We start from the raw sequence: 14190 nt of genomic DNA on the forward strand, positions 1-14190 counted from the left end.
AAAAGGATATCTGTTTTGGAGTTTAGTTTCACTCCTGTTCCTGTCACTGTTCTTCCATATCTCAAACTGACAAACCAATCATTTCACACAGTAGTGACGAGAAGGACAGCGGAAACAGTAAAGCACATGAAAACACAGCAATTTAGGAAAACTGTTCCCCACTGTTTTGCATCATAGAGAAGCTAAAGGGTGAATTGTGCCTGTATACATTTATTTTCATTTCATTGTTTATTTGAACAGGGACAATGCACATTAATGAACACTTGAGACAAATAATGCTTCAAGTGTAAATATGCCAGATTTTAGCTTTGAGCTAATTTCCATCCGCAGACCCCAAAGGGCTGCTTTATTTGACGGCCTATAAATGGGAAGAGGCTGCACACCCTGCTTAATGGCTGAGGGTCAAACAACCACATGTGGTTCAAAATGTCTTGTTGACACCCAGACACTCAGCTGCATGGCCTCAGCGGTTTCTTTGAGATGTTGCTGCATATGACACAATACTGATCTGTCCACGCAGAATGATCATTAAGAAAGTACCCCATTTTCATCCCTCAACAAAAATAGTTGCATCATTTGAAATTAGTATACTCACAATTTCCTCCTTGTTTCTGAAGCCAGTGAAACACAGCGACAGGTTCAGCATGGTGGTGGAGTAGAGAGGACGACATGAAAACTGTAGAGGCTGCGGGGCAGAAAATAAAAAAGGGGTGAATAAAAAGAAAACCCCCAAATAGCACTAGAGGTTCCGTTTAAAACAGAACGGCTGCCAGAGGAAAAAAAGGAATCACAAACTAATGCATCAACGTTTGTTTAAAGAGCAACTTGCAGGTTTTTTTTTTTTTTTAATAGATTTATGCTTAACCTTGCCTGAAAATTACAATTAAAAAAGTTAATGCAGGATTTTATATGTTTTACGAGACATAAGGGCAGGAATTCAGAGGGGAAGGAGCCGTTTTGAGCTCGGCTACTTTTTTAAAACGTCATACGTCAAACGCGTCATATTACGTCACATAGGGGAGCAACTTTCTCCGACTCGTTCTCTGCCCAATCCGCGGTAGTAGTTTGTAGTTGGTTTGAGCGGTTGTGATTTAGTGAGCTGGTATTTTTTCGGTAATTTTACATTGCATTTCACCATCTGTAATCATGGTGTGCAGGTTGCACAAACTCCAGCCTGTCAGGACATCGAGTCCATAGTTTCCCTAACAGGAAAAGGACCGGAGCTAGTTTTCGGTCCTGGGTGCATTGTGCGAGGTGCATCCACCTCCCTGCAGCACATACTCTCCACAGATGAGGCCTATCAAACAAAACGTTCATCAGGAAACCGTATTACATCTCTCTCCCCCCTTCGCTCCTCTCGTTCTCTCTCCCCTCCGGTATACAGCACCGTAAGACGTAGTGTGGAGTTGCATTAGGTAACACGAGATACGGCTGATACTTGCGCACTGTTATGGATCAGTATCAACAGTCCTGCCAGTAACGTTACTATATTATCAATACTAATTTAGTTATAGCCTGATATATGATAGCTAACTTTACAATGTTGTGATGTGACTGACGTTAGCTAACATTAACTGAAGCTAACGCCGGTGTTCCCGATTAACTGGTTTACAGATGTGGGGGGCGTGGCCTTCGACTGAAATACACATTTCGATCGCTTCTTCTGTCGTTTACATAAATCTTTTGGTATATTGGGCTGGATAGGAAGACTTTGATGCACATGCAGTACCAGTGTGTGAGGTTGTGGTTACGATGGCGATATCCGGACGCGAACAGCGAGGACTACAAAAAGAAAAACGAGTTGACTGGGGATGTCTGTTCAAAACATTGCGAACTCCAATAAATCATTTAAACCAGCTATTGTTGCCAGACTTATTACTGAATATCGTTCCTAATGTGAAACCAAGTCCACCTGAGACCTGTGTACACCTTCAGACAGCCTCCCAGTGAAGCGTGCGTTGTTTACTCAGTTTGAAAGCAGCGTGCAGAAGTCTTCAGCTGTGATAAACTGTGATCCTCTCAGGTTAAACTGTGCCCCACCTCTGTAAACCAGTTGATCTGGAACACCGGTCACTCACCAAGACAGCGGCCCTGTTCTCCACTGGTTCTCCTCACACCACAACTCCATTTCTCGCCGATGGCCGTTATTCCTTCTAATCCTTGGCTGCTCCTGGTCTCTTGGACGCCTTGAAGGCTCATAATTATAAATCATATGCATTCGAGTATATATTTTCAACCTCTTCCGTGTCAAAACTAGCATTGTGATCCATGTTTATTCATACGTTAGACCGGCCGCTCTCCCTCATGTTACGTCACACGCGGGAGGTCATGTGGGGAGGCTTTTTTTATGCGGAAGTAAAAATGTCTTACAAAAACGACGCCAGATGTCACTGTAGTGTATATTTCTGTATATTGAAAATCTAGTGTATCCATCATTTTCCTACACATTTATTCACTGGTGTCTCTAACCTGCAAGTTGCTCTTTAAGTACGGGGTTTCCACAGGGCAAAGGCATCTTGTGTGATGCTTATTATGCTTAGATGTTTATTTAACTAAAGTTATACCTCAGTGTGCAGGTTGTGTTTAAAACACGCAGGCGCAGTTAAAGAGGGAGATAAGTGTGTGTATGTGTGTGCTGGCGGTTTATTTAGCTGCTAATCTGACACCATGACCTGAAAAACATTTATGCTAGATAGACAGGCATTGTTTTGATATAATAAATTAAGCATTATTGTTAGTTAAGCACATCAGCCTGCTGCCCCACTTCTTGTCTCTCTCTAACTCACTGCAGATGGCTGCACTAAAGAAAAGGGCACAGAGAGGAAACCAGTTGTAAGATGTTTAAAAGTTCATTAAACATAATATATGCTTAAATGCATTTCAAAGAAGTTGTGTTGGAGTTTGTGTTATTCTACATTTTGACACCAAGATTTTCTGATTTTACTGCAAATGTATATCGGTCTCCTTGATTACTAATAATCGGTATCGGCCTTGAAAAAGCCATATCGGTCGATCCCTAGTGTGTGTGTGTTTATCATGATGAATAACATTGAATGGGTTCTGATTATCCTAGCAGTGCAAACCATAGCTAAAGGTTGAGGTCGTCTGTCCTCCAGCTATGGAGTGGTGCAGGAATGATTCTTCAACCATGTAATGAGTTAGCAATTTAGTAATGTGTATGTGTTTATGGTTAAATTAGCAAAATATATTTTATTCTATTACATAAAATATGCCACTGTGAATGTAAAGATGTTATGGGTCTTAAAATCAGAGGTTGCTTACAAGTGACTAAACCTAACCATACACAGCTTTAGCTTAGTGGTGGTGATGTGAAGTCATGTCACCATGATGTAACCCCTTTACTTCTTCTGATGGCGTGTACGCTTGTATGTAGAGATGATCCTGCTGAACAACAAGTTTAAGTATAAAAAACTTCAAAAGACATTATTTTCTTCAATATTCCAAAATCCAAAAAGGAACAATCCAATTGTGTCAGCTCTTAGCTGAGGGAGCCTTTGTTATATTCACTGCCTGGTCCTTTAAACAAATGCATCATCACCGCACCACTCTATTCTCCTCGATGAGTTGGTACTCTGAGTTTTTAACAAAAAAATGAACATAAATAGTGAATTCAACAGAATAGTTGCCATACGGAAAAAACTGTTAAAGATACCATTTTAAGATACCCTGCAACGCAGTCTAGACCTGCATGTATATCTGTCCTGTCTTCTGCTGACAAATGTGAGGGTGCGGTCATTTTAATAGGAGCTACAGTCAGGACCTATTGTTCATGTTCTGCATCAGAGTCCAATGTAAAGTCTCTGTCAGACGGACAGCTGTTCATCACCCCGTTCCAAACCTTAGTTTCATCTAAAGGCACGGACACAGCAGGCCGATTATCGGCGTCGGTGGGCGTCAGGCCGACGATGAGCGTCGACACGCCCTACTCAGATTGGTGTGTCCCTCACCGTCGGGTCTTTTCAGCCGGAACGTCGGCTAAAGAAACGGAAGTGAGGGACCCAAACAAACTATTAAGAAGGCAAATCTGAGATTTCATTGAACTCCAGCTCTCGACTCAGGTTCGGGAAAGCCCCGTGAGCTTCTCGCTGTAGAGGGAAAATGGAACGCACACGCTATGTGTTGTTTGTTTATATCACGCAGTCTGTTCTTCTTCTCTCGGTTATCACGCAGTCTGTCTTCCGGTTGTTGCCTCTTTTGAATGACGAATACACACTACCGCCGCCTGCTGGTAAGGAGAGTTATTGCCACTCACGCATGCATAGCTCGTACGTGCTTCTTGGCCGTCGCCTGAAGTCTTTGCGGTGTGTTCCAGTGCGACACATGGCCAAGACGCAGAGACGCGAGGCGACACAACAGTCGGGGTCCGTCTGTGTGAGTTCTTTGGTGTCAGATTGGTGTGTCCGGGCCTTAAGGCCTGCATCTGGTGGTTCCTCCACTCAAGTACATTTCGGTATATTCTTAATTTCAGGTTGAAAAGGTTTAAGAAGCATAGCTTTTGGGGGGAAATTCCACTTTGAGATATTCTACTGAGATTAATTTCTTCCAGAATACATGCCTGTGAAACATTTCATGCCCCAGAGATTCTAATAAATATGTGGTGAATCAGTTACTTACTTCCCCCTTTGCAGCGCAGCGCAGCACGACAGGAGGCCCGACGATGCGGTTGTCCCGTTTGTAGAGGTAGCTGTAGTCAGGAGAATCAAAGTCTGTGAGGACGAACACCGTCTCAAAATCAGTGTTCTCTCCATCTGCAAACTCCTGGATGCTGTCTGTCAGAATGCAAGGGGTGTTGATGTCCTGAATAGGAAGAATCACAGGATTTAGTACCGGAACAGTTCACGATGGACAACTAAAAGGTAATGCAACATACATGCCCCTTTCACACCAACGCGTTTTCAGATCCAGCTCGGAGATGGAGCCTGAAAAGTGCCGGTTTTCCTGTTCACACCGCAGCGGCGCCGGCTCTTAGCTCCGGAATCCGGTTCACTTCCAGCTCCAAAAAATGGTCGGTCTAGACGGCAAGAGCTTCGGAGCTAAGAGGTGGCGTCGCTTACGTCGCGTGCAGGAAACTAAACACACCTCCCCTGAACATGGGTCGACTGTCATGCCTGCCTACAAGCAGTAGTGGTTATAAACACAGTTTATAAAGTCAGGCAACACTAACCAGGCTTCGTGTGATTCTGTTTATTTGTACCTTACTTTGACCGTCCGTTCGCTGTTATCGATCATTGTGGAGAGAGGCAGACGTGTTGTTTTGTATTATAGCAGCTATCGGATGGAATCAATACATGGGCTGCACAGGTTGTCGTGTCCGACTATCACAAGTAGAATCATAATAAAAATACGCCGGTAAAATGAGCCTGTAGAAAACGGCTTATGCCACAATAGGATAGCAATAGCAAGTAGTCAGTTTAGCTTCGGTTGCTATGCCAACATCACCCATTTTATACCAGAGAAACTTTCATAACAGCGATGTGATGCCAAACAGCGTCAATTCAGACTGACACACATTCACTTAGGCTAAGGGGAGCTGGGGAAAAGCGCTGGTGTGAAAGACGCAACAGAAGAGTGCGATTATTCAGCAAATTAGCAGTGAATCACGGGTTGGTTAGCCTCGTTAGTGAGGCTGGTTGTAATTGATTAGTTTATATTATAAGCATGTTTCCTGTTATTGGTAAACGTTAGAGAGGAAACTAATTGATTATGCTGGAATTAAACTATCATTAAACACTAAGACTTCAATTGCACAACCTTTCCTAGACTGTTGAGTTCGACCTAGTTCTTTACTGTGCAGGCCATTGCATTATATATGTTGCATCACAAGAAGTGGAAAGTCAGTAAGCTGTTTTTTTAAATTAAGATTTTCCTTGTTTTCTGTTAAATATGTGTCCTTCCTGACAATGTGCTAAGGTCAGATCATCTGTCAATACCATTACAGACATCTTGAAACTATGTGTAGTAAATACTCTTCTTCTGGGTCATTCACTCCTACACATAAAGAAACACGCACACGCTATTCTCTCTGTGCCGTACACAACGCATTCTCAGTGCTGCAGAAAAACAATCAGCGCTGCACTCTGTAAAAGGAGAGATTGCGCTCATTTGAAACAGAATAGAACGGTTTGAATCAAGCGCCGGAGTGAATACCTGTAAACCTGCATAAAAGACTAATTACATCCAGTAGATGACACAGAAGAAAGTGAAGTGACACACACACAGTTAGAATTACATTGGTTATTACAATGTTACGATCCACATACCTTTAGAGAACTGTGAGAATAGTTAAGCATTATGGTGCAAACATCTTATGGCTTCATTTCTAAAAGTGATATGAGAAGATTGATACCAATGTTACCCTCGCTTAGCTTAAAATCTGAATCAAGTTCAAACAGATGGCTTTGTTCTGTCCAATGGTAAAAATGTGTTACGTGTTCATACAAAGAAATGTGTCTGGCAAACCACACTGGAGCTGCAGCCTTGATGAAGGCCAGAGGAACACATTGTGACCACACCCTGACTTTAGGTATGTAAAGTTGAGATTGTTATCAATCTTCTTAACTCAGTCTCAGAGAGGAAGCTAATTCCCACATAATGGAGAGGACACTCAAACATCCTTTAGTTACATTGTTAAATACCTTTCTAATTAAATGTGCATCAAATGGGTCTTCTTGCAACTTTCAACAGATGGAAACTGCCCATTTTCAAATGCAATGAAGAAATTATCTTAAATGACTTCAATATTACTCTTTTTTTCAGTGCAAATCTCCGTTAGCAAGTATTACATCACATATATTTGAACATCCACCCACCAATTAATTCCATATCAGTGATTTGGACATGCACGATGATTGAGTGAGTACCCAGTGTGAATTAAGAGTCATGCAGCACATCCCAGCCCCATCAAAGTGTCAGACAGCGTACTGTACCATATTGACTAGAGATTTTATCATGGTTTTCTCCTCGGCTCCTGCCTCCCCTTCTCTTATCTTTACCACCGGTACCTCCATTACTCTGATGGCCTGTGAAAACCAACCAGCAGGAAGTGGATGTCAAACACTGGTATTTGAAAGGAGGGAAAGGACAGAAGGTTGAGAAAGAGAATGACAAAAAGAGAAAGCCACGGACAAATTCATATAAATTAACCAGGACTTGCGGACAAAAGCTAGGATGGCCAGGTTTTAGGATTCAGAAAGGAGGCGGGGTGGAAGAGATGGGGTGGGGTCCGTGTCCTTGCAAAGTCCTAAGACAGTGACTTCAAACGAGTATCAAGCCTCACAGGGGGTGGGCTGGGGAGGAGATGGAATCTCTCTTAAAAATGTATATAAAAGGTTCAAAGCCCCGAGGAGGAAGGGGAGGAAAAAACGAGGACAGGCGCAAAGGAATGGTAGGGGGGCTTCTCTTTTTCCGCGGCTTGCATGAGTGATGGCAGCGGGCGGTCAGGCAGGCAATCGAGAGAGCTCTGATGGAGCTGGCGGCGGATGTCTGTGGTTGTGGCCGTGTGGCTGATTAGCAGGGAGAAATAGATGATTTGAGCTGGGAGCCTTCAGAAGTGACAGCCTCGGGAGACCTGGGGAGAAGTCATTCTCACAGCACTTAAGTCTCCGCCACGCCTTCAAATCACCTTCACATGGCGCGACTCAAAGACAGAACCCTGGGCGGCACAAACACGCAGTGATAGACATGTACCTTTCCCCATGGGAAGTGTCCCCATTCTGACAGGATGTTGTATGCTATATGTTTCGACAGCCTGACCAGGTATCCTTTTGGTTTGTTTCAAGGAAACCTGTCAACACTGGGAGGTTGATCATCAATACAAATGTACTATTTCTAGAATATAACGCAGCAGGTAAGAGGTTTGCTAATTTTGCCTTGGAAAGCAGCTAAATCCGGAAAGCGCAGCGAACTGTCAGACTGCCACAGAGGACATGCACCCGGGGAGGCCCAGCCATATGATTATATCAATGAATTGCCTTATTCGTCTGATTCTTTGCAAAAATGTTAAGCAAACTGGAAAAAATAACCTTCTCTCTTTTCAGACAGTTGATGTAAGGCCCTGTTGGCTTGGTGGGGTTGTGTACTGAGCTGTGTAGCGAGCTTATAATCCTTGTTGGGCTGCTATGGCAGTCGGGGAGCAGAGAATGACTGGGATGTAAACAAACCAGAAATAGCTAGCAGCTGTTAACGGAAATCACAAGTCACTCGTTTGAATGCAAAAGCTACACTTTAATACTGTAGGGTGTAGAGGCTCTGAAGGCTGTCAAATACTACACCCAGACTCCTGTATTACCATGCCTTATCTCCACAGACAGGCAGGTTGTGAGGCACAGCAACAGACTGTAAGAACGTGTGTGCACTTCTGCTTTACATAAACTCAAAAATAAAGATGTTTCTTTTGTAGGCTAAACAAGTACAAAATTGAGAATTGAAAAAAGGGTAACTACTAAGTGAGGCACTCGGATGCCTCTCAGCATGCAGCAGCAAGAAAAACATATATATGACTAGGTAAAAGTGTTAAACCAGATGTATCACTTGGGAAAACATCCTTCCTTCCTCCGAGACATTAAACGTCATGTGGGTCTGGAAAAGTGCCATCCGTAATGTGCAACTACATATTTAGGGGCCTATTGTGGATTACTTGTGGCAGCAAAAGGCGACCTTCAGAAACAAAAAGTCCATTAGTCACTAGCTATATTGTTCATAAGAATTATTAAAAGGGCAATAAGAACGGTTACTTTCAACAAAATAAGGTAAATGTTCTAATCGAGTTGGTTTTGGGGCTGCAATTGATTGAATTTCACTATCAATTAAATCTACAAAAGATGTTTTACAATGAATAGTTTGGTCGACAAGATAGTAAAAAAAAGAGAAAAATCATCAACATTTTAAAAAGCCAGAAGTTATGCAATAAAGTATTGCATTGTGTCCGATCAAAAATCCAAAACAAAGGTTTTCACATTTTAGATTTAAGAATAACACAATGTTTCATATCTGTGGCTGAAAGCAGATGCCAAAAGATTCCTTTATCAAAGAACACAGAGGAATAATCAACTAGCTGCACAGGGAATTATTTTTTAAACTCATAAGTCTATACAACCGGGCTCGACATTAAGGACTGCCCGATGGCCCGGGGCATCTAGCATTTAGCTCGGGCAATGAAGCCTCACCTGCTGGTTGCCCGATCGGGCAACCTATTATGCCAGTATCATGCAGCTCGCGGATCCAGTAATGAGTGACCCGACAGTAAAACTAAACATATCTATAACTAGTTTAGGTAGTTTGAGAGGTAATTAAAATAGCTACGTGTGATATTCTAACCTGAAGTGTGTGTTTTGTCCGCTCACCGCTGCATGAGATCATGCAGAGTAGGGCTGCAACAAACGACTAATTTGATAGTCGATTAATCTATTGATTAATGAAACGATTAATCGACTATTCGGACTATTATGCCTTGCACAATTTCTCAAACGCTCTGATTTAGCCATCAACTTTTAGATTTAGCTTGAGGTTGTTTTAGGCATGTGGAAACTAACAATGAAGACAATAAAGATGAATACTTGATTAAAAAATACATATTATTAAATTAACTAAACAAATTGTTTACAAAATGAACATTGCTTTTCATTTAAATTAAATAAATAATATTTCACATGAAAAGAAACAACAGTGTTTTAGCAAATAATAAATAATGTGATGACAGAACTGTACACAGAATAGCTGAAACTTTAACAAACTAACTAATTCAGTTTCCTCAAATCATTACCCCATGTTTATATAATTGAGTTAACTCGTGTGTTGCTGCTAGCATGCATAACACCTGACGTGAAAACGTTACTCGTGGACGGGGCTACAGAGCTACTAGAAAGACAGTCCAACCCGGTGCATTCCTCCGTCTGGATGTGGAGCACTTTTGATAAATGTTTAGACACATTGCTCGTGTTACCGCCCTGACATGCTAAACTATTATTGCACTTTTGGCAACGAGCATCGAGACGGGTAAAGTTTAACCACACCTCGGAGCGCGTTCTCTCCGCAGTGTGTTGCTGCATGTAGCAGCCGTGTGTGTAAACTGCCCCGCCCCCTCCCACACAGACCAGGGAGAGATCTCGTCTGATCGAAAATACATCATAGACGCATTTGTTTGTCTTTTTACATATTATAAACGAGCTGGCCACACGAAGACTGCGATATAATGTTTTTGTATCAATAATACATGACATATATTTTTTAAATGTCTCCAGTACCAATAACGTTGTAGTTTGCGGCGCGTAAAACGCGCGTGATGACGTCACCAACGAATCGACGACTGAATTAGTTGGCAACTAATTTGGTAATCGATTTTAATCGATGAAGTCGATTAGTTGTTGCACCACTAATGCAGAGCTGCGTGTCGAGTCTCGACTCGTCAGCAGCAGCGGATCTCTCTCTCCCGTCAGATTAGACTTCACTCGCGTTTATGTCCATATCGATCAGATCCAGCTAGTTCTAGCTAATGATATGACTACCTGCTTATTAAAAGACACGCTATGCAACTGGATGAGGCCACAAAGTATAGCGCAGCATTATGCATTTGTTTACATGCCCACCGGAACCCCGAGGCATTACCAACAGATCAACGCACAATCAACCCATCCAGGACATCTCTTTCTCCACATTAAGTGTTAGACTTTAGAATAGACTCTTCTTGTCTGTCACATACTCTTCTTGTCTGTCACATAAGTGGCGCAACTGAAGCGGTATTGCTCTAAAAGGGAAATTATTTTGACCGAAGATATTTAGATTTGCCGGCTAACGGGAACTCTGACGTCACCATTGTGTGTGCTTCGCGGATGCGCTCGGCTCCTCTCGACTGCTGCTGCTCGGTCAGCTTCCGGATGAGGAGGCATTCGTTCGAATAACTTACAGTAGATAACATTACAAACATTCTTAACAGGGGCCATAATAGTGTAAATAATGTTTGTTTTGGCAGTTATAACTGAATGTAATGTTTTCTACTTTTTTCCATCTGGGAAGGCATTTGAATTCCCAGTGTGGAAACACTGAAAAAATTTAACAAACAATGGAAAAAAGTTCTCCCTCTCTGGAAGTTTAAAGCATCCAGATTGTCCTTTACAAAAAAAAAAGAGTGTCCATGCCCTACTTATCGAACAAAGAACAGCAGTGATGTTGACAAGCTGAAATTGTGAAGGCTGCCAACCTAATAGCAGACCTTCAGGAATAATATAGGAATGATGTACCTGCAGTGCTTTGACCAGCGCTCCATTTCTGCCAGCTTCTCCCACAAGAATAACCCTCGTCTCCACTTTTGGCAGCATGTCTGAGAGAAGTGAAGAGAGACATCGTGAACAAGGGCAAATAAGGGGGATGAAAAGTGGTACACTGTCTCTTGGACTTTTTTCCTTACCAGCACAGCCAGTACACCTTTAACATTAATGAAGAAATTGTGAGGAGGATTCATATCAAGTCCTATATATGTCCTAATATTCTATAAGGTTTAATTGTACTTTGAACTGTTTATGATTGGTGTTGATTCTACATTTTGAATATAGTTTATGTTCAGCAGTGTTGTGTTTTACTGAAAGGTGGTTCTCTAACATTTCCTCCAAACCATGAAATATCAATAAGGGTCAACTCAAAATTAGAACACCCCTCACGACCATAACAACAACGACGGACTGCGTCAAAGCTTTGTTCATGTTGCTCAGTTGGAAGAAGTACCAAAAGTACAAGTCCTTGTTAAGCAGAATGGCATTATATATTTTCAATTGTTTTATTATAATTCTTGATGCAATAATGTGTTTATCATTTTTAAATGTTGCTCTTGGTAAAAGTGGGGTTTATTTAAATGACCTTTTATACTACTGTGTAGCTTAACATATAACAATGCATGATATATTAGTTCATATAGATTTTGTATTAATAATCAAAATCTGTGAAATAAATGTAGTGTACTTGAGTAAACGTATTTAGTTATAGTCCACCACTGATTGTCTGCCACTATGGTTCAGCATTTGCCAACGCTGCTCGTGCTCCACTGGCGCACCCAAAATAAGGTGTATTTCGTATTACATGGATGATGTCAGCACAGCCAGTCTGACTAATGGATAGCAAGAGTTAGAGCCAACAGACGCAATAATACGTGTGCCACGAATGCATTACATATGATATAAAACTCCACGTCCTGGAACATTAAGTAGACACAAATGATTGCATACGCTGTTTTCTACTGGCATATTTTACCGGCGTATTTTTTACTATGAATCTATAGTCTGATATGAGAAGTTGAATGCATTTTTTTAATCAATGAATGTATTAATTATGGTGTTTTCGGTTGAAAACAAACAGGCTTGAACAAATATAGGGAAAGGATGAGATTACACACTAAAGAGGATATATTCTACGCTGAAATTTGATGCGCATGGGTATTTAGATATACTGTGTTAAGAGGGAGGAAATGATGGGAGAGGAGGAAAAATGGGTAACCCCTGAAAACTGACCTTCCCCATCTTCATATGCCATGCCCAGGAACACATTGGTGGTTTCGCCGATCCTCGAATCACAGACTGAAGAATCCAGCAACATACTCCGAGCTGTCCCTAAAGTTAGTATGCTGCTGTCAGCCATGGCAGGATCCTATGGAGGCAGCGAACCGTCCAAACTATCAAAAGTTACAGGGAAAGAACAGAGGGAGAAAACAGCCAGGCAGAGAAGAGAAAGAGAAGGTACAGGGGCCAGGAGGAAAAGAAAAGGGTGACAACTGTCAAACTCAAGTCAAGAAACATAACTTTGCATGACTTCAAACACAAACCCTGCCTACGTTATAATTCGATTGGCAACAAAGCAACCAAGATAACTTTGGCATGGTGGAACAAATCTAATAATTAAACTTATAATGTGTTCAACTATAGTTTGTTTTACATACCAGCAGCCATGCAAGAGGTTCTACTGGGCTTAATGATAAGTTGTGCAAGTCTCAGTGCTGACAAAAAAACACCCACAATTATGATTTTGGCGAATAAATGACAAAGAGCATTGTGGAAAAACATGTCACATGTAATGAACACTTATATCCAAACTAAACACCCTTATTGCGTTATTATGTTAGTCGGTTTAGGAATGACCAACATAGTTACCTTTCCCTATTGGGTGTTTCAAGACATTCTTTGTGGAATATAGTAAACACAATCATTATTTAGCCAACAGGGGACTAAACTGTAAGGATATATCTAACTTAATATCAAGACTAGGCCAGTTAACGTTGACTGTTACACCCGGCATCAAATTCCCCTTTCTTAACGTTGTTAAAACAGACGTTAGCTAAAGTTAAGAGAGATGTATTTCTAACAGTACAATATAAATAAACAAAGTAAACTATACTTACCAACCTGTGGCTGGTACCGTAGAGAAAAACAATAAAAGAAAAATGTAGTAACCGGAGCTAAATTAGCTACCGTCAAATTCAAAAAGCCCTTTAGCTAACTTAGCTAGCCACCTAGCTAGCGAGTCAACTCTACAATGAAGAAATACTGATAATTCCTCTTCGGTCCAAAACAATCATAACATATGAAACATTTCTCCGTTGAATTTCAAGTGTGGTGTCAATGCATGATGATCTGTATGCGTTCAAATAGTCAAAATTGTCAAAATATTGCTGCGTTAGTTTGTTGACAGATAACTACTTCATATTAGTCCCGAGAAGGCGTCTGCCTGCTGTTCGAGCACAATTCAAAAAGGGAAGGCAAACAACGGTGCTGCGCTGTGATTGGGCAAGAGTGACGGAGAGCCAGCGTCGAGGCCGTTGATTGGTCTGTTCATTCAAATCACAATGCTCACTGCCCATACCTGTTGCTTTTGGGTACTGTGGGAAATATGACTTCCGAGGCCAAAAAACTACGTGGATGATTAATTAATAGGCTACATTTAAACGTATTCAAACTTGTATTCCACACTGAAGCCATGTTAATTAAAATACACCACTTTACGATTCACAACTAAGGCTTTTATTTCTTTGTAAAAAAGGAATAAAAGCCTTTCCGTGAAAACATAATAGGCTTGTTTGAGACACATTGCGGCTCGCCTCGAAAGTAGACGAGAGTAGCCGTTCGCAGCCGGGGGAGGTGTCAAAAAGCTCGTCTTAAGTCGGACAGCTCGGACTCGGAGTCGGCTTGACTG

At 41.6% G+C, this 14190-nt stretch overlaps 1 protein-coding gene across 4 annotated transcripts in view; it reads right to left on the bottom strand.

Moving 5' to 3' along the window:
- The window catches only part of ect2 (epithelial cell transforming 2), an 80887-nt gene extending 67158 nt beyond the window's left edge, over positions 1-13729 (bottom strand). For 2 of the 4 annotated variants that reach the window (XM_034081929.2, XM_034081928.2), the window contains exons 1-6: positions 13400-13729; positions 12516-12676; positions 11256-11335; positions 6948-7040; positions 4636-4818; positions 596-685 (exon numbers count right to left, since the gene is read on the bottom strand). In XM_034081929.2, coding sequence (XP_033937820.1) covers positions 596-685; positions 4636-4818; positions 6948-7040; positions 11256-11335; positions 12516-12642 — 573 coding nt within the window. In that variant the 5' untranslated portion in view covers positions 12643-12676; positions 13400-13729. The remainder of the gene's footprint in view (positions 1-595; positions 686-4635; positions 4819-6947; positions 7041-11255; positions 11336-12515; positions 12677-13399) is intronic. The other 2 variants (XM_034081930.1, XM_071203011.1) reach the window with 1 other exon arrangement.
- Positions 13730-14190: the final 461 nt, after the last annotated feature.

The sequence above is a fragment of the Pseudochaenichthys georgianus genome, chromosome 4, assembly GCF_902827115.2.
Source record: "Pseudochaenichthys georgianus chromosome 4, fPseGeo1.2, whole genome shotgun sequence".
Taxonomy (NCBI): Eukaryota; Metazoa; Chordata; class Actinopteri; order Perciformes; family Channichthyidae; genus Pseudochaenichthys; species Pseudochaenichthys georgianus.